General features: G+C 38.9%; 3 protein-coding genes across 3 annotated transcripts; all 3 read right to left on the bottom strand.

Annotated features, from left to right (window-relative positions):
* Positions 1-2,803: 2,803 nt before the first annotated feature.
* Positions 2,804-4,972, bottom strand: LOC145433126 (uncharacterized). The gene is made up of 6 exons (XM_080310066.1): positions 4,785-4,972; positions 4,323-4,469; positions 4,202-4,264; positions 3,936-4,133; positions 3,197-3,337; positions 2,804-3,134 (listed from the first exon to the last, which is right to left on the bottom strand). Exons 1-6 carry the CDS (start codon positions 4,965-4,967, stop codon positions 2,982-2,984), a joined length of 885 nt encoding a protein of 294 aa, XP_080166192.1. The 5' UTR covers positions 4,968-4,972; the 3' UTR covers positions 2,804-2,981.
* Positions 4,973-5,012: 40 nt separating this feature from the next.
* LOC145433127 (uncharacterized) lies at positions 5,013-9,390 on the bottom strand. The gene is made up of 6 exons (XM_080310067.1): positions 9,213-9,390; positions 9,014-9,157; positions 7,627-7,689; positions 7,351-7,545; positions 6,343-6,471; positions 5,013-6,128 (listed from the first exon to the last, which is right to left on the bottom strand). The coding sequence occupies exons 1-6, from the start codon at positions 9,381-9,383 to the stop codon at positions 5,979-5,981; spliced, it is 852 nt and encodes a 283-aa protein (XP_080166193.1). The 5' UTR covers positions 9,384-9,390; the 3' UTR covers positions 5,013-5,978.
* Positions 9,391-9,418: 28 nt separating this feature from the next.
* On the bottom strand, positions 9,419-20,815 carry LOC145433124 (uncharacterized). Its single transcript, XM_080310063.1, has 10 exons — positions 20,564-20,815; positions 20,348-20,491; positions 18,516-18,578; positions 18,253-18,450; positions 16,529-16,675; positions 13,727-13,867; positions 13,596-13,655; positions 13,330-13,536; positions 11,520-11,663; positions 9,419-10,524 (listed from the first exon to the last, which is right to left on the bottom strand). The coding sequence occupies exons 1-10, from the start codon at positions 20,810-20,812 to the stop codon at positions 10,372-10,374; spliced, it is 1,506 nt and encodes a 501-aa protein (XP_080166189.1). The 5' UTR covers positions 20,813-20,815; the 3' UTR covers positions 9,419-10,371.
* Positions 20,816-21,825: the final 1,010 nt, after the last annotated feature.

Below are 21,825 nucleotides of genomic sequence, written 5' to 3'. Positions count from 1 at the left end.
TTTTTTGACTTTTTTGAAAGTGTCCTCGGAGGACGCCCTTTTGTCCTCTTTTTTGAGATTTTGTCCTCTTTTTGAAAATTTAGGTCAGATTTAGAGCAAACTGCGAGTGATATGCCGCAAAATAGCACAGAAGTGACGCTCCGGCGGGTATTTCGGAGTGAAAAACGTTGATTTTAAGCTCTGAGCGAAAATATGACCTTTTTTTTTAGTCATCCACCTGACAAAAACCGGTATTTTGAGCTCTGAGCGGAAAGATGACCTTTTTTTTTAGTCAACCGACCACAAAGTGGGTAAAGTTAGCCGGTTTTTCTGAATTCTTCTCCGGTTTTGCAAGTCTGAAATTTCTGAAAAAGTGTCCTCTTTTTAGATTTCCAAAATATGGTAAGCCTACCTTCGAGTCACGAGTCATCTCGAGTAAATTCATGTTACTTGTTGTTGGAGGTGAGTCGAGTCAAGTCAAGTCACAATTCAAGTCAAATTTTGCCAGATCTGTTTAAGACAGATTAATTAGCCATTTATCTTGAATCAAATAACGAACGCAAAATGCGTTGTATCGCTCACGCATACGCAGAACTGCTAATACAATACGGGAGTAACTGTACAGCTGCATGCTACATTTTGTTACTATGATAGAAAACAACATAACGATAACTCCCCCCCCCCCCATTCCCCTAAAACAAGTCAAATATCTCACCCCAAACGTCTGCAAACTTGACCACAGTCATTACATAAACGACAGCGCAACTGCTCCCTGCAACATTTAAACACGTGTTTCCTGCACTTCAATAAAGTGATGCAGTTTCCGAATTTTAAGTGCCTCTGGGGATTGTGGGTACGTGAAAGCGTTTGCAGGAACGCGTAAGTCAGCATGTCCCTAGATATATTAGAAAACGCCCATCACGCTCGGTGAAAAGCTCACCCTCGAGTCATCCGCCCAAGATTGATGCGGATTGCTTCGAGACCTTCCTATCTTTTCATTGCATCGCATTTTGTGGTGTATTGAACTGATAAAATTGCTAATAAACCAATGATGAATCAAAGGTCATAAATTCTTCAATTGGCAAACACTTAATGTTGTGATGTGCGAAAAATTATCGAGAAAACAGATTTTGCGTCGTCGGAAGGGGCCGTTAACACTTTCATTTGTGAGCCTTGGAGTCGACTTTTATCAAAATATAGCAACCAAGGCTGTGTCAACAAAACAGTTCGTGTACCATCTAGAAATAGCATATCTAACGCTCTCGTACTTGACATTTCATGCTGGTGACGTCATATTTCGTGATGCGATTGTTGATATACGCAGAGGTGGTCAGTAACGAAGTACTTCTACTTTTTGGAAGTACTCAAATAATTTTCCTCTAGTTCTGGTACTTACTCAATTAGATCTGATTTTCTCTACTTCTACCTCGTAATATTTTGTGATCTACTTACTCACTTTTCGCTATTTTCAGTTTGTCAAGTAGAAGTAGTTTAATCCCCCAATATGAAAGATAGCCTGAGGAATTTCGGGACTGTTTTCACGGAGTACCAACATTTCATATTCATAAAAGTCAAGTAAAGCCCAGAAATTTTGTTGCGCTTCGTGCACGGTAGTTATAGTGACAAATATGTTTTCACAAAAGTATCAGTGAATATAATTTAGGTAGCCTCTACCGGATTGCTTGGCTCCGCTCACACCGCATTGTCGCCCATATCAAATATTTCATCACAGTAAATGTGACCCATACATAACGTTTGAAACTACCGTTTCGCAATCTAGCACCCAATGACGTGTCCTGCTAATCTGGGAAATCCGACTTTTTTAACGTTACACCTGTTTTAGAAGATCACCTTGGAAGATTTATTGACAAGAGACATGAAATATATTTTCCGCTTTTTAGAAGTGGTATTTGTATTTCACTTTCAATTCCGAGTATCATACTTTGAGTTCTAATTACCTTCAGTTCTTTTGTCGCAGAACATACACGTTGCAGCATAAAATCAACTGTAGTAATGACTTTATTTTCCGAAAACACTAATTATAAATTTCACGATCCACAATATTTGTTATTAACGTATACTAATCGCGCAAAGTGTTGAAACCGTTTCCAATACAACTTCTCCGTATTGCTCTTCGCGTAAACTTGGGGCCTTTTAATATGGGGTAGGGCGCCATGCCATGATGTTCTCTAAAACGTGGTCTTCTAGTAAACAAAGGGTTAGTATCGCATTTTCATACCAATACTATAATTTGCATCCGATGATGCGAAAGAATGCTTATTCTGTCGAAAATTGATACCTCGTGGGATGCATCAATGCGGATCAAGCTCTCTGCATCTTTCGCATAGCTCAATTTGCAGCTTTTGACAGTCCATGCGAACGAATTAAGACTGCTGCTTTTACTTGAGTAGATTTAAAGTCTGTCCATTCTACTTTTACTTCAAGTAGTTTTATGTGGCTTATGGAAGAAGTACTTCTACTCGTGCTTGAGTAGATTTTTTCGTCGCTACTTCTACTTCTACTTGAGTAGCTTTCTCGACTTCTTTGATCACCTCTGGTATACGACGTTCTTTCGAATTCTCAACTAGTTGCTGACGATTACCTAACCCTGACGAGTGTCAGCCGAAAATATTCAGGTTCATTTCAATTACAATATACAATTCTAACATTATGTGGGAAAACAACTTAATCACATACACAAGGCCAAAAATGTAAAAATTTCGATTTTTCAGGTCAAAACCTTGCCTTTATAGGTAAAAAAATGGCCCAATTATACCACGCACATGTCGTTGACCCAAATGGATGAAATGACCCCACACAGGAGTTTGCATAATTCACACCATGTATTTTATACCGCAAGATTTCAAGACAAATATATCTATTAACAGTGTAGGTACCAGTATTGAAAACACAGAAATTAGATGCACAATTGCAGTTTAAGCTAAAATTGAGACAGTAGTGAAGTGTAGGAAGGAAGGACGGTCAGCGGTCACAATAAACTATTAATCTTGCTTAGTAGTGGACGGTGTGTGGAAGCATATCCGTAAGTTTTGCAGCATAAAAACGATTGAAGTGCATAGGAAGATATATTCACAAATTGTTGCATTGGTAATGTTTACGTTCCATGCGATGCAAACCGCAATCGGGAGCAGCATCTGAATTCAAAAAATGTTCTTAAATATTTAGCATGAATGATACCATTATAAAATGAGCTTACCCACAGTCTGGGCAGATAGATCTTTGCTATCTCCTGATCTTCTTTATAACAAAGTGAGGCAAATGACTGCACGGAAAATGCCAGAACTTGAAATCCAAAGGATTTGATCAGCATCGTGTGAATTTCAGATTTCTTATTCACCTATGAAGAAAGTTACTGAATATATTATTAATATAAAAATTAACGTTATCTATTGAATATACCATTTCAGTTAATACCTGATTATGCATAATAATGTGAACACGGCAATGTTTTGGCTTACCGGGACTTCTCACGTGACAGTAGCTTCCAGTAGTAATAGCCAGTGTTGGGATGACTCAAGTCAACTTTTTCATATGACTTGACTTGACTCGAGTCACCTTTACTAGACGCGAGTCACCCTTGAAAGTCGATTGACTTGACTTGACTCGAGTCCAAATGTGCAATGACTCGTGACTCGAAGGTAGTGACCTGATCCGAACACTGGTAATAGCCTTCCACGAAGGCGAATATGACAGGTGAATATATCGGTTGGGCTCTAATGTTTACCCCAAGATTACATAAATTTATAATCTGCTAGATTAGATAAAGTGAATTATAACAAGAGTAAGCCACACAGTAGCAGAAAAAAATCCAAACCTAATCGGACACAAGCCACTTAACATTTTCTACATATCCAAAATTGATTAGCACAAATACAGGACTAGCCAATTGTAAGCTACACGGAGAATCTTCTACATTTATGACATTCAACACTTACAGAAATGTCGGCTACAATGTCTGAGAATCCGACTAAAACAAGTCCAATCAGAAAGCATAGCACCGCATCGCTGACAACATATTTCCGAACGCATCCTGTCATCCTCAAACCACCATCTTTTGTTGATACTTTTTTAAGATGACACATATTTCCTGAGATCAGCAGTGCCATGAATACGCAGTCCCCCATTAATGCATCCTGCAGTAATAATAAGTAGTCAGCCGATCTATTTCACGGCGATAACTTGAAATAATGCTTATACTGACCCGAGAAAATCCGCTTGAAAATAGCATTGCTTTAACAGCAGCAAATAAAAGTCCAACTCTAGACTGAAAAATGCAGAAGTATGAAAGGAAACATAGTAGATGACAAATTCAGACTCCTTACGAGGATGCAAGTGATATGGAGAGATGCTATCACCACTGGATCTCGTGTAGATTTCGTCCAGTGTATTTGATAAGCTAAACATGTCATGCCCAGCAGTATTAAGGCAAACACAAATTTTGCAGCATCATCACCATCCTTGCCGTCCAACTGAAATAGTAATAATGTCATATGCCACAAATACCACAAACAAATTTCATGTTATGTGATTACAACAGACGATTGCTCTTAAATTTATACTGAAAATTATTCAGGGTATGCTCTAGTTCAGATGTAAGTTCTGGTGGAGTTTCGACGAATCAAAATGTGACATGAGTGGATAAGACACAAGCCTTAAAATTGTGTAAGGCAAGCCTACCCTTACATGGCTCGTGTATCTTGTGAATTAAGAACCTTCTGTCATATTTTAGAAGTGCAACAAGTTGAATAGACGACTACAACCATGAAGCATATGACATCACTCACCCATATTCGAAGCAGATGTCCCGAGAATGGCAGAGAAAACACATAGGAGATCCCTAAAAGCACTTCAAATTTACACCAACGCGTTTCATTGGCGAGGACAGACAAGTAAAGCAACAACGCCAACCCAGCACTGGCGTAAACTAAACTGGGATATGTGCTCAATACCTCGAATAATGCATCCATTCTGGTAGATTTAGTCACTGCTCATTAAAGTAAAAAAGATCTAAACTAAATACATAAAGATTATGAAGAAGGACCATGATTAACATAACAGGCAAAGCATCAGTACCAATGCGACAGTGACAAAACATGATACAATGAATATATAAGATAAATGACAGTACAATGTGCTACACGAAAAGACTAACATTAATCACATAAACAACCCATTACACAAGTCAAAAAACGAGCAAGTTTTTATTCCACGTTACACTGAAAGAATGATTATTGTTAGACGGCAAATAAAACAGGCTTATTTTAACTAAAACTTGATGAAGTGCAGTAAAAGAAAGGCACAGGATTATTGCATGCATACGGTAACACTATCAACGACAATTGCTTCAAGGATACCAAAAAAGCTTTTCAATTGAACGAATGATGGGCAAACAAATATAATAAATATCAAGCATTGAATCGTCTAACTACACATCAACACAGGTTGTAGGTGACAAGCGCAATACCGACTCAGAAGAAGTTGACAATAACTAATTGAAGATGACATCAGGGTTCTGAGGAATTTGAAGTTGATCTGATGATTGATTTCATGTTATTCATGGTTATTGTCATGTCACTACAAAATGTGGGTAGCAAACACTGTGGCTATCATATTTACAGAATATGTCCTAAAAGTAAACATAGAAAATAAGCTCCAAGGTGACCGCACTGTAATTGAATATTAAATATGTGAGTAGCAGTTTGAAGAAATCTACCATAAAAGAATATAAGCTTGTCAAATTAAGGAAAATAGTCTTAATTTCACTTGATGGTGACATAGTGAATCAACACTGAAGAGAGATCTGCTTCAACCGGCTTTCAAAATGATTATAATAGAGTATGCAATACACTCATAGTAAAAATGCATATGAATAAAAGGTTACGGAGAGGCAATGGAGTGAATCTAACACATCAAAACACACAAATATAATTACTTCCAGGCATATACAGGCTACACATTGCACAATCGTACCAATACTTCTACGAAGTTGCCTTATCGATAAATATATGAATAGCATTATACAAGAGCATTCCGGAGATAAAGACGAGACAGTAAGGGTGACTTTCAGTCCAAAATGCGCTATCGGTAACGTAGCTTGAAGCACCAGCGGCACACCAAAGGACATACATCTGAAAAATGTCATATTTAAAATGTGGCAAATATTGGAGCTGAGCAACAGAAAATATGATATAATGATTTGTAGTCACAGGATAAACAGGATGACAGGAAAGCTTTGAATGCAGAGCTGTGGTCTTCGTGACAAATGGGGCTATATGTAAGAACCAGGCAGAAAATTCTAACAATAATACTCATTCAATATTGTCTCATATTGAATTGACTCACCAGCACTTTGGACTTCAGGAGAGACGTTGCGTCCTGTTCATCTCTGAAGCAGACACCGCTTAACGATAGAAGGCCATGACAGATAATGATGAAGCCGAGACCTTTCACAAACAGCTTCGTTGCTTCGTCCTTTGCGAAAACGCAAAAGTCAAACTAGAACAGCCGCTTTACCAATGTCAGCATGTTACCAAGTAAGAGACTCTAATCAGAAAATGAATAAAAAATGAAGAGGCTGCATCAGTGAAGTTTATGAAGTTCAAGGCCAAGTGCCTTTCTTGCCACAACACTGTTCATTAGGGGTCTTCAAAAATGACTTTTCCTCTCAAATCGTACTGGCTACTCGATAAAATTGTTAGGTTACCTAATTTAAGCCTGCACCCCAAATTTGGTTCAATTCCAACCTGTAGCCGCATTGCTACAGGAGAAGAAAGTTTCTATTTATTCTATAAAAATAAATGACAAAAAATTTGAAAATTTTCTGTTCACCCCATGAAAGTGGATTATGAATAAAATAGTATTTATGGTGAGTCGTTGACCGATTCTTCAATTATTTATTATAGTGGGGCCCACCGTAAATACTATTTTATTCAAATTCAAATTTTTCAACGGCAATAACTCCGTTTCCACTGGTTGGAATTGAACCAAATTTGGTGAACATCGTTTCTATAGACAACCTAACACTTTCATGGGGTGAACAGAAAATTCTCAAATTTTATTTTTAAAGACCCCTACTACTGTTCATGTATTCGGGCTTGGGACAGGCCAGGTCAAAATGAAGAAGAAAAACTACCAGATTTTTTGCATTACAACTATTGCAAAGTAGAACGTAGTTTGGGGATAGGTTTGCATTACTTTTACTCAAAACAACCAGGCCAGGTAGGCCCACCAGGGGCTGGATTGAGAAGGACATCGGGGAGGATTTTACCCACGACCTCTGTGTTACGAGACCAACGGTATAGCCATCAATTTTACTCAACATTTTGAACGATACGAAAATTTCAAACTCACCGGTTTCTTTCCAAAGATATTCGGAAACGTCAGCACGAGCATTCCCAAGACGAACGTCAGCATGGCATCGTTTGTCAAGTACCAGCTGATGGGATCTCCGACAGTACCGGAATATTTGATTTTCATGTGAAACACATGAAAGAGATCCCCAATGATCAAAGGGATCAGTACCGCCAACGACACTAGACACCAGACCTGGAAAAGAGCCAGTAACAGAATTATTCAATTGCAATAGTTCAACAAGGACATGTCAACAGAAAATTGACTTTCACCTACATTTGACAACGATTTCACATAGATCATCCCTTGAACAGAGCATAGAGCAAGAGAACTTCGAGTCTGTAATACGGTATGAAAAGCAACATCGTTAGGTACATAAGATAAACATAACATAGGTTAATGACGTAGGTGGCCAATTGCTATCAATGAATGATATCTAGGGCAAGTTTTTGTTGCAGTTAAATCCGTGGAAAGTTGCATTTATTTATTTATTTTCGAAAAAAGTTGCAGAAGTTGCATTTTGACCACATTTTGCTCGGTTGATTAAAAAAAAACGGTCAATTTTCAGGCTCAGCTCCCGTAAAAGCGTTACTTCGGTCCTGATTCACGGTGTTTCAGTCGAATTTGGCCGTGTATTTCACCAAAATCGAAAATACTTTCATGAAAAATCGAAAAAGTTGCATGAAAAATATGGACAAAAGTTGCACTATAAGATTCCTTCAAACAGCTCAACAGCATTCTACATATCTTACGAGTATTTAGGAAGCTACCGGAAGCTGTAAAAAAAACGTTGCAAAAACTTGCCCTAAATCCAATCAGCTCAACCTTCTACACAGGTCATGGCCTAGTTCTACACCGGTACAACTGTAAATTTTAGTTACAACACCATGGAATAGATATACTATTGACAGTTTTATATCAACTGAGTGACAAACCACCAGAGTATCAGCTCATTTCCCATTTGAAAAGTGTCGCTTCAATCATTTGAGTGATACATTGAAAAGTGTCCTTGTAATCGTGCAAGTGACAAATCATTCATGTGACAGAATAATTTTGACCCCGACTGAACTTTTTGTTCCTCAAATGAACGCCATGGACCTAATTGTCACTAAACTGAATTGTTTTGAGTCTCGTCCACACCTTTTCACATTAGCTTATAGTAAAACCATCACTAAATTTTGAAACAATGAGATTACCAAGTCATCAATAACTTATGACAAAAGTATTAGTCAGTTTCAGGTATGTCTGATCATACCAGAATTACGTGTCTTCACAAAAAAAATCAACCAAAACCGATTATAAGCTTAAATAAAACATAAAACAGCTGACAAATGAAAGGCGGACTAACATATATACATATATGGTGGATGGTGCATTAGGACCCCCACCAAATCCACATTTAATACCACTCAGTTTACACACCTTTTTTCTGCTCTCCCATGAATTAGTTTTCACGGGTATTGGGAATTGCTAAGTAGCAACTTCTACATGTAACTGAGTAAAATTTTGGGGCATTATTTCTAGTCGCGTTGGAACGCCGCCGACTTTTACCGCATCTGGCTGTATCCCAGGAAGAATTTTCAAGATAGCTCTTTTACCTTACAGAGAAACCGTCAGAAGCCTAAAAGTCATCGAAACATAGTACTGCAGCAACCCTACTCACCAAAATATTGGTTACAGTTGTGCAAAGAGAAACCTCCAGATTCTCTGTATACTTCGTGAAGTGCAGACAAGCGCAGTGAGACACGAGACATGCGACGATAAGCTGCAGCACCGTATTGGGTGCTGTCCCGTCGCGTGCATTGACCTAAAATCTCACACAATCACAATGGTTCCACACAAACGGAATATCAGATACTGACGTAGCTGAAAAATGCTCCTTTTGGAATCAGGAAGAAAACAAAGCCAACAGCCAAAGCCAGCTCCATCACGGCTACATGTTGTCTACGTCTGACGATTTGCAAGTACCCAACGAGTCCAAGTACAGACGCTGCGACGATCAGGGTAACATTGTTCTCGTTCAGTTCCACCATTTTCACTGCTGACCTATTCTACAATTCAAGTAATATCTAAATAGACAATATAAAAGCGTCGGATTACAATCAGTGCAACAGATTCCTACAAGCGCCATTTTAGCGAATATAAGAAGTCGTCTACTTATCCCTCTACAAAAATACACAATTTTTAATAACTGAAGAAAAGTGCCAAAACCATGATTGGAACTGTAAATGGACAACGAAACGGCACGATGAAACTATACATACGACTTCAAGTGAATAATGTATTCATACTGAAATAAACCCGAATGTTTTCGGCTGACACTCGTCAGGGATAATCGTCAGCCACTAGTAGAGAATTGGAAAGATCATTCTCTACTAGTTTCTGACGATCACCCTGAACAATTGGTGTATTTCAATATGGAAATATATTTTTCAATTGTATATTGAAGTTCTGTACCTCCAAGACGGTCTTCACGCATAAGTAACATATTTCATAATTGCTTGCTCATGTACAAGTAACAGCACATAAAATTCACCGAAGTCTACATGACAAATTAAACAAAATTCAATCAGCAAAAGATACATGACAAGCATTGAAGTATAAAACATAAAATGCTAATTTCATTGTATAGTGTTCTACCTTACAAAATCCACCCCAATTTACATCAGAGAATACACAATTTTTATAACTGAAGCTGCCAAAGCCATGATGATTGTAACTGTAAATGGACAGCAAAACGGTACGATGAAACTGTGCATTCAGGTATACGTAACATACCAGTACCAGACTACTTCATAACTGCTGGCTCATAGACAAGGAACAGCATAAAAAATTCACCATAATCTACATGAAAAATTACACAAAGCTCAATTGGAAATGACAAATCATTGAAGTATAAAAACAAAATGTCAATTTGCGTATGTACTCGAAACAGCTTATAAAATCCACCACAATCTAGATTAGGGAATACACAAAGTTACACAAAAGCATATGGCGAAAATTTTATAAAGCAACTCAGTCTCATTCATATTTCTCATGCTGGTAAACAACGTGTCCGGCGTTCCACGCCAACCCGCCCATCAAGCCGACCATGATACCGCAATGCCAGTAGGTACGGAAACTACTATCAACAATAAGGTGAGTGATAGCGAGCACTTCAGCAGTCAGATAGACCTGAAAAACAAAGAATGTGACAGCATGAATCAACCATCATGATTCATAGGCGAACAGCAATGCATCATAAATACAGGCAACAAACAATCCTTTAAAGACAATGACATATAATGAATGAGAGGCTGAGATTGATGATTTGATATTGCCGGCCGGTATAACATAATGATATTCATACAATGAACACTTTATTGGCATGTGTTTTCCTGATAAGCGGGTTAAAAATTTATCGGAGAATGATTTCTATGGTTAAATTAACCCATTACAATAGGGGATTACACAGAGTTGTAACCAAGTCACAACTTTCCGTCAATCTCACTTTCATGGTTTTGACTCGAGTCTAAGTCATTATGTTCACTATTCAGTTTTCAGATCAATCCGGTTCAACCCACTTGTTTCAATTCTGCTCGAGTGATATAGAATGGCTCACATTCATAATATCGTAATTATCCTCAGTTTTAACATTTTCTGGCCCTATTCTCAAAGTGTCAGGACTGATAGACGAAACACCAATAATGTGGTAACTTTACTATTCTTCGAAGTTACAATGAAAACGTCTGTCTTGGCCGTCCTGGTCTCGAGTCATATGACTTGGTTCAAGGCATGCACAATGACTCGATTCAAGTCATTTCACGCATTTGAAAAATCGTCACCAAAAAATCGTGACTCCAGTCTTTACAACCCTGGTGTTAGTGGTGTATATAGCCTATCAAGTCGGAGGAATGCATGCTCGATTTTTGTTGCAAGATAATGAAATGTATGGTACCAATATCACATCACATTACAAAATCGTAGTCTAGAAAGCCAGAGCAATTCGCACAAAATATCAGGTGCGAGTGTTTCATGTTTCATGACATGGTCACGTCAATTTTGAAATAAGATAGGCGTTTATGAGCAATTGCAAGAATATAGTAATACTATAGAAGTCAGTTTGAGCAAACCCAAAATACAGTATGGTGAATGGTGATATTAGTGAGAAAATTAAAATTTGTTCTTACAATAAGCTTCGCTTTCAATGTGCCGAGAGCGTCTTCATCGTTTCTATAGCAAAGTGAAGCGAACGACAAGAGAGCACCGGATAGAAGTGTGATGCCCCACAATTGAACAATTATCAGATGAGTATCATTCGCCGAGTTCGAAGTCTGAATAAACATTCTCAATTAGACGGTGATGAATATGCATTCAGGGACGGGCAAAAATTGAGTCACAAGCGATTTGAATAGGACTATATGAAACAACCATATTTTAAACATATTCTAATAACAGAAATAGGCCTAATACTATTAAACAAATAATGCTGTAGAGCAGTGGTTCTCAAACTGGGGGGGGGGGGGTGAAAGCATCTGATTAGGGGCGCGAAGCTGCGGTCAGCTGAAAATAACATCTCCAATTCATGGTTATTGCTTCGTGCACGGTCCAAATTTCATATTTGAGAATTCTCTCATCAACAGTCATAACCTTCCATGCCACCATTCGTTGGGATTGCGAGCATCCTGGTAGCGTTTTGTGATATGACGATAAGGGGAGCGAGGAATTTTTCGCTATCATAAAGGAGGGGCGTGTCTAAAAAGGTTTGACAACCACTGCTGTAGAGCTTCTTGGAGGTACAGGACTTCAATATACACTTGAATAGTATATTCATATGAAAATGAACCCGATAAGATTGTTGTTACCGTATACAGTGTTCTTTCCAATTTTCTACCAGTTGCTGATGATTACTAGGGCTGGGCAAAATCGAGTACCTGAGTGATTCGATTCTGAATCACGTAATATGCTTCGAGTCGAGTCGAGTAATCGAGTATCACTTATTATGACGTCACAACAGGATGTACTATGTCGAAGTCCAAATATGAACCTTTTATGCCACCACAAAGAACGTAATGCCTGTTATCCATCACATTAATGATGCTTTGGTATATTTTCGACCATACCGATGTCATAGCACTTCTTAACATTTTTTTTGGATGATAATGACCTCGAAAATGTGCTATTTCCTGTAACGTTCGTAGCTTTGTACCGTGCCTGGTATGCTGAAACACGGCCAATCAAGGTTTCACGGCTTCCTCAGTGGAAAATAGTATCAAAACTATAATTCTCGTCAGTAAATTAACTTTCAGTTGCGAGGACCGTATAATTTCAGTACTCGAAAAAATCGTCTTTTACTACTCGACTCGAATCATTAGAATTACTACTCGATTCAGATTCGAGTACTCGAATCATTTTGCCCAGCCCTAATGATTACCCCTGACGAGTGTCCGCCGAACATATGAATATACCATTAAATAATGCTGTCTTGAAAGAGCGTCTACTCTACACCGTACACTCGCGAATGTGGTGAGCAGGTGATCACATAATTGTATTGTAAACGATTTTCTGTATCAGGGAAATGCTGCTGACTGTAGATATCTGCATATTATTTGAATACTGCTAACTTGCATACAACGGTTTCGGTATTTTCGCCTCCATAGAACTTTTGGCCAGTTTTCCAGAACACTTAAAACCGGATGTGTACTTCTTTACATTCTTGGAATATTGTGTCTATGTTACATTTTTGTGACTGATGGTGATCAGAATGAAAACCAACATTGTCCTCGGACTGTTCTAATGTGGCACACAAACATTTTCCACATTAGCCGTCTTCAAGTATTATTTACATGGAAAAGCTCCTTACTAAAAACCTCGAGTTATGATGGTAATGAGATGGATAATACAAGCATTTTTTCATATACTAAGCATTGCTTCATGGCCCGTATGTTTGACACTCCTGACCTAGACCTACTTAACAATGGTCAAGATGTAAATACTTACAATGGCCTTCAGCAGAACATCGGGGAAACCAAGTACGAAAATCCCAAAACAGAATGACACAATCGCATCAATCGAAACATGAAAGCTGATTGGATCGCCCACGGTGCGGTGAGAGTAGATTCTTGTCTTCGACGCGAGAACATGGTACAGATCTCCAAGGGCAAGGAGAAACACAATCGCAGCTTCCCAGCAAACAATTCCCTTCGACTGTACAGGAAAAAATGAATTTTACTATACCAAGATCTGGGAATTTTCAGAACTCATACCGTCCCGAATTTGTCCAAATATAACCCACATTCCAATGCAATGACGTAGGAAGATCTCATCTAAGGAACAGAGAAATGGGAAATATTGTGATGGTTGAATAAAATATCAATACGATGTGCGAAGAGCTCACCAGTAGGCTGGAAATAGACACTGCGATCGGCACTGTTTTATCTGATGTGTGTTCAGTGAAGTACGTGGCCATGGCATGGGAAACGAAAGCTGCAGCTCGAAGTCGAATAAAATAGACTGCAATGGAACCGGTTTCACCAACCTGAAAATATATTTCAAGTTATTATAAACCACATGAAGCAACAAAAAAATGGGAAAGATTCATTTAACAGTAACAAATCAGTAATTTCGACTGAAATGCATTCCTTTAATAAGACACTGCCCAGCATTAGCATAGATTACCGAGATTGAGACTTGAGAGTACCGAATATAATGACCATATTTACTAAATGTTCAACCGACCCCACGTGCAGTATGCTTATATTTACAATCACTAGACTTCCAATTTTAACATGACTCGACTTGACTCAAGTCATGTCTGAATTTGTTAATTTCAGTGTTAAGGACTTGCTGACAACCCATCTTGCATGACATCAAAAATCAGAATATAAACGGTATTGTCTACTGTAAGAAAACATTCTGGTGATTATTAAACAGTGCATTTGCATTTGGACCAATTAATTACGTAACAGCGAGAATTCAGCCTTGCGCACCTGATTTAAGCAACCATTGCTGTCAGGTAGTCCTGTTCCTTCAGTTTATTATTATTAAAATTTCATCATTTCAAAACACCACAAGACTGCGATACGATCAAAAGATAGGAAGGTGTCGAAACGACTTGGGGTAGTCTTTGAAATCAGACACCCACCTGGGCCTACACGATGTAAAGAAGGGGAATGCACACTGAATGAAAAGTATAAGTTGATATGAAAAGACAAGCGACAAAATGAGGTGGCATGTGACAGTAGGCAAGATTGATATGTCAGGACGTGATCCGGTCCTTATACAAATCTGTGGAAAAAATTGTCCATTTTCTCACTTCGGTGTTACACTTATAAGAAATCAATTCAACACCAATGCAATAACAAGACCCACCCATCTGCCAAGCAAAGTGCTGGCCGCTGCGTAAAGGCCAGCTACGGCACACTCCAGGTAAATCCAGTGCTTCTTGTTCTGCACAATCCTCGCATACACAAACAAAAGTATGACAGCGACACCAACTAAGCACATATTTATATAGTCCTTCCGGACATCGATACTCTTCGAGTCGGTAGGTTTGTCGCCAGCCATTTCGATGAGATATTTTTCTACTTGATTAAGAAACTATTCTAAATCGAGCAACGAATAACAAGTGTTAGTGGCGAATTAACACAATGAGCGAAATTCTAACTGTGAAAAATGCTACCATGATTACTTGTGTATGAAATAATTTTTCACATATAATCAACTTCACTGGCTGGGACCAGCTACATACATGAGAAACTGCGAATTTTCAAGTTATTCACTAGCTACAAAATAAAAAATTTGCAATTGAAGCACATAAAAACACTTCTCGTTTATTTGGTGACACATTTGGGAAGAACGGCAGTGACAATGGGCCTCAAACATGCTACCTTCTGCAATGATTATGCTTATGTCCAGTAAAAGACATTAGTAATCCAATATATGGATAAGTCCTTCTCTCCTTGTCATTCAGTATATTCATATACCATGGTACCGGTTTGGAAATAGCCTCAAATTCATTCAAACAGTAGTTAGTGTAGTTAATGCCGCGTACAGAGTTAAAAGCAATACATACAATATTGATAAAAGTGTTAGCGAATTATCAGCTGAACTTGCTGCAAACAATTCCCACAAAAAGAGCTTGTTAAAATTCAGCACAAACCAGTCATGTCAAAAGTTTTCAACAAATCCATTAAAAAATGTCAACATTGGAACATGACAATATCAAAAAAGTTGACTTCAATCAGTGGAAATGTTTAGTAGCTTTAAAAATGTGTCCAATAATCCAAACATGTCCGATTCCTAGTGGTAAGGTACGTCTCATATGTGACAGCATTGTCAATATTAACGTCCAGCAGCTGCTTTCTGATTGATTAATGCAACAGATGTGACATGGCCTTTGAATAGCTATAGAAAAAAGCTATTTCCGTTAATAATGGATGCTAGGTAGAAAAGCAGACACATAATTTGTACAAGTATTGAAGATACCATCACGATAACGGCAATGCAAATAATAAATGACCTGAATAGACAGTAACAAAGAAAGAAACATTTTGGGTGAAAATGCAATAACAGCATGCCAATTTCAATCATAAAATCAAATGCAGGTACCCATTGAATTCAATACACAAACGAACATGTGTACAGTATGTGGTATTGGAACTGTGGCAATAGTACTCTATGTAAAGGAGAAAGCTTATAAAAATAGCAGGCCTATCAACCAGCCAGAGTACAGCCTCAGTACAAAATGAATTCCAAAAAATTTTGTCAGTGTGTTTGAAGTCTTGGAAATATTCAAAACATTCTGACAGCAGACACCATAATTTGGAATCAGTTATTGTCTGGTCTTAACGTTCCTTCTCCTTCCTGTTTTGCCAAACAGAATACAGAGCATTCCCTCCGAGTGCTGCAAAAATTGTCATGAACATGAAAACATGTCCCTGGCTTCTGTACTGAGCATCAGTAATGCAAATCAAGGTTCCAAAAAGGAATGTCGGCAGGTAGAACTGCAAAAGAATTACGAACTTAATGAAAAAGCTATCAGTGCCTCCTGCAAACCAAATCAAAAGACATTCATGCATACAGCAACAATTGCATGAATGCCTATCGATTCGCAAAACACAACACCGAAATTTAGCCAAGTTGCATACCGGTATCTTATTAGAAAGGCAAGATTAACTCAATAAAGTGGTTTACTCACCATCAGCTTGGCTTGTAATACAGCCACACCATCATCATTTTTCTTGAAGCATAGAGCGGCAAAGGACAGCAAGGCGAGACCAAACACCATGCATCCAATCACCTTTGCAAGTGCCACCTGGCCTTCATTTGGAGTGATGTTGGGATTCTTAAAATCAAAAGTTTTTATATTTTTGGTACACATTTTGACGATGGTGCTGTCAAAGAACTGAACGTCATATTGTCAGCGCAAATCTTCAGATCTAATACACGCATTTATGTAATTGTTGTATCGATCAGTGAAGATTTTGAGTAGGCTATGTAAGAAATCTAGTGAACAGTGTTCAAAGCTGACTGTTCAAACCGCGGTCAATTAACTAGGCCTACTGGTTTTGTGAGTAGTCCTAGTGCCAGTTATACTTTTGCATCAAAAAAATATTTGCTAGCTCTGGGCAGAGTTGGACTAGAAAATTTTCAGCTTTTTCAAATTAGATCAGAATTAGAATTACAGCCACACTGTGCTTTCCAAATTTGATTTTAGAAGTACTGAACATATCAAATTGGAGTTCATCCTCACAAGCTATGAGAATGGCAAATGTCTGTTTAGCAAGCTTGACTCGTTCCGCACTAAACAGATCTCCTGCAGCCTTCTCAGTAAAACCAAAAATTGTATCAAAATTTGGGCAAGGAAGCATTTCATAAATTAGATTAGATCAGAGTACCGGCATATTGCTCAAATTGTCTAATTAGATCCAACTAGAATTATCTAGTTGTCCAAGTCTGGTTCAGTGGCTCACTACGAACAGTGGCATAGCCCAGGGGTTTTCGGGTCGGGACCTCTCGCATTTCAAACTCGAAACCGCCGTCCTTTTGAAATGCCGATTCTAACTCCAATGTTTCAATTCATTTGCAATTTAGTTAGTTATATGCAGAATATTAAATGTCGTTAGTTCTAGTTCTAGTTGCGAGCAGGGTCGTAACGAAGTCACAAGGCTCCGAGTCACGAGTCAATCTCACTTTTATAGTTTTGAGTCAAGTCGAGTCATTTTCAATTCACCACCGAGTCAAGTCCGAGTCCAAGTCATCGAGGAGAAGGTGGATTCCAAGTCATAGAGTTGTGACTCGGGTCCGAGTACAAGTCATTGTGTTGACCGCTTAGTTTCCAGTCAAAGTCTTGTTAAACCCACTTTCTATACCTCTGTTTGGTGATATCCAATGGTTCGCATTCATAATATACAAATTTTCCTCACTTTTAGTAGCTTCTGGTCAAATTTTCAAGTACCAGTACCAATAGACGAAATCCCAATAGAGGGTTACTTTACTATTCTTCGAAATTACAATGAAATGTCGGTCTTAGCCGTCTGAGTCTCGAGACAAATAACTTAGTTCGAGTCATGCGCAATTACTCGAGTCCAAGTAGAGTCCATACACAGATACACAGTCGAGTCATTTCCGTATTTTGAGAAAATGACTCGAGTCAAGTCGAGTCATCAAAAAATTGTGACTTGAGTCATTACAACCTTGGTTGCGAGATTTGAAAAGTGACTAGTTCTAGTTGTAGTAGCACATTTTGAAAATCCAGTAGTTTGTACACGTGCGCGGTGCACTCAATGTGGCTGTCACAAACATTCTAAGAACTTACAAATTACAGGCCTGCATTCACAAGACAGTAAAGCTATTTTAGACAATTCCGGAATCATGTGACGCTTACTAGGGGAGCATAAATTCACATATACGTTCACCTACCACAGCATACAGAAACATATCAGGGAATCCAAAAATCCACGAAGCGAACACGAACGATAGGAGACCATCCACAGAAAGATGGAAGCTAACGGGGTCGCCGATAGTCAGGCTGCCCTCTCGAGTCGTTACTTTGGATATTTGGAACAAGTCTCCAACAATCAGAAGTGAGCAAACGAAGGCGTCTACTTTCAGATGCTTCTGCAATAAGTTATTACACAGGCTTTCATTACTTAGTCGTAAATAACTTTGATTCAATCACTCACTTCATTTATTGTCGATGTATGGTAAATCCCATGCAAGGCACACATCACCAAGGCCATTCTTGACTGAATTGAACAAAAAATAGAATGAAAGAAAACGTACAGGAAAATTGTATTAGAGATAGGACGTTACATATTTTAATCCTCGACGTTATTGCGGCATATACACCGACTCATGATATACATACTCATACACACGACCTGTGCATATGCATACCATGAGTGCATAATGTGCAGATGTCGCTGGACCAGGAAGGTGTACATACCGTAATTTTCCAAGTATAGTACGCCCCCATGTATAATACACACCCTTAAAATAGCATGCAAATTCTGGGAAAAAGCCTGTTCTCATGTATAGTACGCACCCTGCATTCGCAGTACATGAATAGTTGTGTTTTAGTACACGATGGTGTTTTGTTTTGCGATGTCACTGTCGAACAATCATGACATGACCATCACTAATCATTATGCAATTAACGGCATTGTCATAGTAGAGAGCAGCCAAAGCCTGTGAGGCTGGCGACGCGATAGTTCGGGCCAGCGACACGACGTCTTGCGCACGAGGCCTATTACAGATGCGATTGCTAATCATTATACAAGTAACGGTATTGTCTCTATACGATAGTAGATAGCAGCCAAAGTCTGCGAGGCCGGCGACGCGACATCTTGCGCACGAGGTCAGATGCGATTGCTCAGGCCAACGGTTATGTCGTGCGCACCACGCCTGTTGGAGATGTGACTGATTACGCAAGCGATTACCTTTTGCGCACATGGACTGTCGATGAATTAGCGAGGATTGTCGCGCGCGCGTTCAGCAATCAATGAATGACCTAATTTCGCTCGCGTGCAAACGGCAAACCAACTCAGCAGGAGATTGCGTGCTGCGCAGACGCCTCTCGTTAATTGGCAACACGCTTTTTGCTAATTGGCAACGCGTTACACTGATAATACGAATTACTGGGCACGATGGCTGAAAGTGATGCGCGATTGGAAACAAACATGAAGAAAGGTGTGATTTCAAGTTTTTTATCGAGGGAGATTTTTTTCAAGCGTGTTGTTCCCATGTATAATACGCACCCCCGATTTTAGGGCAAAAGATCGTGAAAATTTTGCGGATTATACATGGAAAATTACGGTATATCCTCGTAAGGTTTCTCAAGTCTTGCAACACCCGGAAATGCTGAGCGCCAAGCGGGGAAGCCGAAAATACCAGTTTTACTGATCGGGTCTGTGGTATGACCCGGCCGGGGATGGAGCTCCCGACCTACCGATCAAAAAGCCAGACACTCCACTCCACCATTGCGCTATCTTATTGCACAGTGCTACTGAGTCAAAATATAGGATAATCTAACATTAATATTATTGGATCGGATCTGCATATAGGTCTACTATGTTTGTAGATGGTTAATAAAGTAAGGTCTACTATGTTTCGAGATGGTTACTACAGTATAGTGAATAGTATATTCATATTGAAATAAACCCATATATTTTCAGCTGACATTATTAGAAGGGAGGGGCAATTGTCATCAACTAGTAGTGAATTTAAAAGGTCTTTTTCTCTACCAGTTGAGTTCAGTTTATTGTTATTCATCACATCAATGCACCACAAGATTGCGATCAAGATTGCTGTCAAATTTTGACACCCCTATATCGTTTCATTGTATTTTGACACTGTCAACACGACTTGGAGTAGCTGTTGACAATTGCCCCTGACAGGTGTCAGCCAAAAAATATTCGGGTTTATGTAAACATATAATTTTCGGTTGCATATTGAAGTTCTGTACATCGAAGAGTCGCTTATGAACGCTTGAACATCATAAAACATTATTACCTACCAAGATATTGCTGATTGATATTCCAATTGCAACAGTCGGGTCTCGAGATTTTCTCGTCAAAAATATAACGGACGCTTGAGCCACTCTTGCGCATATCATTATTCTAAACAGATACAGCGCAAGACTGTTTCTGCCAGTAGTTTGCTGTAACGATACAAAAATTCAACAGTTCCAATCCTGCACGATTACAATTGGCGTAAATTGATAAATACTCACATAGCTGGCAATCATTTTATCTGCAAATGGCAGACACAACACCGACGCTACTCCGAATAGTGTTTCCATGATGACCCAATACTGCCTGTTGCGAAGGACTTGTAGGTATACGGCAGAAGCCAAGATGGCCCCAATCAGCATTGAGAATTTGCAGATATCGGTCATGGGCTCTTCGCCGACAACTTGTGACATTTTGTTCAGTATATTAGACTCACTCGAAGCTAAAACCCAACACAAAGATAATGTCATAATTATCATAAGGCTGTAGTAGCTTCAGCCACCCATGTTGATACACTCATGCAATGTTGAAAGCAAATCATGCCACCTTGAAATATATTATAATAAATTTTAGTGAAAAAATTCATAAAAATGGTATTGAAGAGGTTTTGAATAATAATCATTAACAATTTAATCAGATCAATATACCACAAGACTGCGATACAATGAAAAATAAGGTGTCGAAACGACTTGTAGTAGTCTTTGAAATCAGACACCCACCTCTGGGCCTAATTTATGTAAAGAGCACGCATGCAAATCGAACAAAAAGAAATACGAGATAACATAAAAGGGCCAGAGACAAAATAAGGTGGCATGTGGCGGATGGGCCCTTGTTCGGTTGCGGGTTAGAGTTAGATTGGATGGTTGTGCTCAGTGTAAGGAATATTCTGACTAACACGCGTCAATTTTAAATCCTTTCTCTCAAACCTAATCCAAGCTATCCTAGCCCGCACCTAAGCTAACTCTAACCCCGACCACTGGCACAGACCCTAAGTAACCGAAGCTAACCTAACCCTAACATAATCGAAGTTCGACGCTAACCCTAGGTCACTCAAAATTGCCTGGGAACAATCGGAAAAGTGCCTATTAATTAATGTGCCAATTGCATATTAGGGGAGTGAGAAAATTTTCAATAAATGATACATTACGACTGCCAAAAAAAAAATTGATAATTCAATAATTTATCAATCGTATCGAATGAATTGGGAAAATGAAGCGGTTTGTTCGAGGGCGATAACAGTCAGGGAGGTCAGAAACTTGAAGGACTCAATATTCGATATTGCAATATCCCCGCAAAATCGTGACGTCAGTTCATTGAAGAAATATTTGCCATTCATCACGCAACTCAAACCTTATTGTATACGAATTACAAGCCCTACCGGTATATGACAGATCACGTTAAATATTACAGAATACGGCGGCGGTGTAGTTGTGCCATATAGTAGTTCTACCGACCTATCACCTGTCACTTCGCACAAGCTGTT

The sequence above is a fragment of the Botryllus schlosseri genome, chromosome 2 (assembly GCF_051294905.1).
Source record: "Botryllus schlosseri isolate E-star chromosome 2, Bs_hap1, whole genome shotgun sequence".
NCBI classification, from domain to species: Eukaryota; Metazoa; Chordata; class Ascidiacea; order Stolidobranchia; family Styelidae; genus Botryllus; species Botryllus schlosseri.
This window is presented reverse-complemented; position numbering and strand designations above follow the sequence as displayed.

Bases quoted from the DNA above. Each gene is read 5' to 3' on its own strand.
- LOC145433126 (XM_080310066.1), bottom strand. From the start codon at position 4,967: ATGGATGCATTATTCGAGGTATTGAGCACATATCCCAGTTTAGTTTAC. The intron at 4,470-4,784 runs GTGAGTGATGTC...TTACTATTTCAG, and splicing joins GACATCTGCTTCGAATATGG to TTGGACGGCAAGGATGGTGA. The intron at 3,338-3,935 runs GTAAGTGTTGAA...CTTTCTTCATAG, and splicing joins ACATTGTAGCCGACATTTCT to GTGAATAAGAAATCTGAAAT.
- LOC145433127 (XM_080310067.1), bottom strand. From the start codon at position 9,383: ATGGTGGAACTGAACGAGAACAATGTTACCCTGATCGTCGCAGCGTCT. The intron at 7,690-9,013 runs GTGAGTAGGGTT...ACCGTATTACAG, and splicing joins CAACTGTAACCAATATTTTG to ACTCGAAGTTCTCTTGCTCT. The intron at 6,129-6,342 runs GTGAGTCAATTC...GACATTTTTCAG, and splicing joins TCCTGAAGTCCAAAGTGCTG to ATGTATGTCCTTTGGTGTGC.
- LOC145433124 (XM_080310063.1), bottom strand. From the start codon at position 20,812: ATGACATTATCTTTGTGTTGGGTTTTAGCTTCGAGTGAGTCTAATATA. The intron at 20,492-20,563 runs GTGAGTATTTAT...GTATCGTTACAG, and splicing joins ATAAAATGATTGCCAGCTAT to CAAACTACTGGCAGAAACAG. The intron at 13,656-13,726 runs GTGAGCTCTTCG...TCTGTTCCTTAG, and splicing joins TGTCTATTTCCAGCCTACTG to ATGAGATCTTCCTACGTCAT.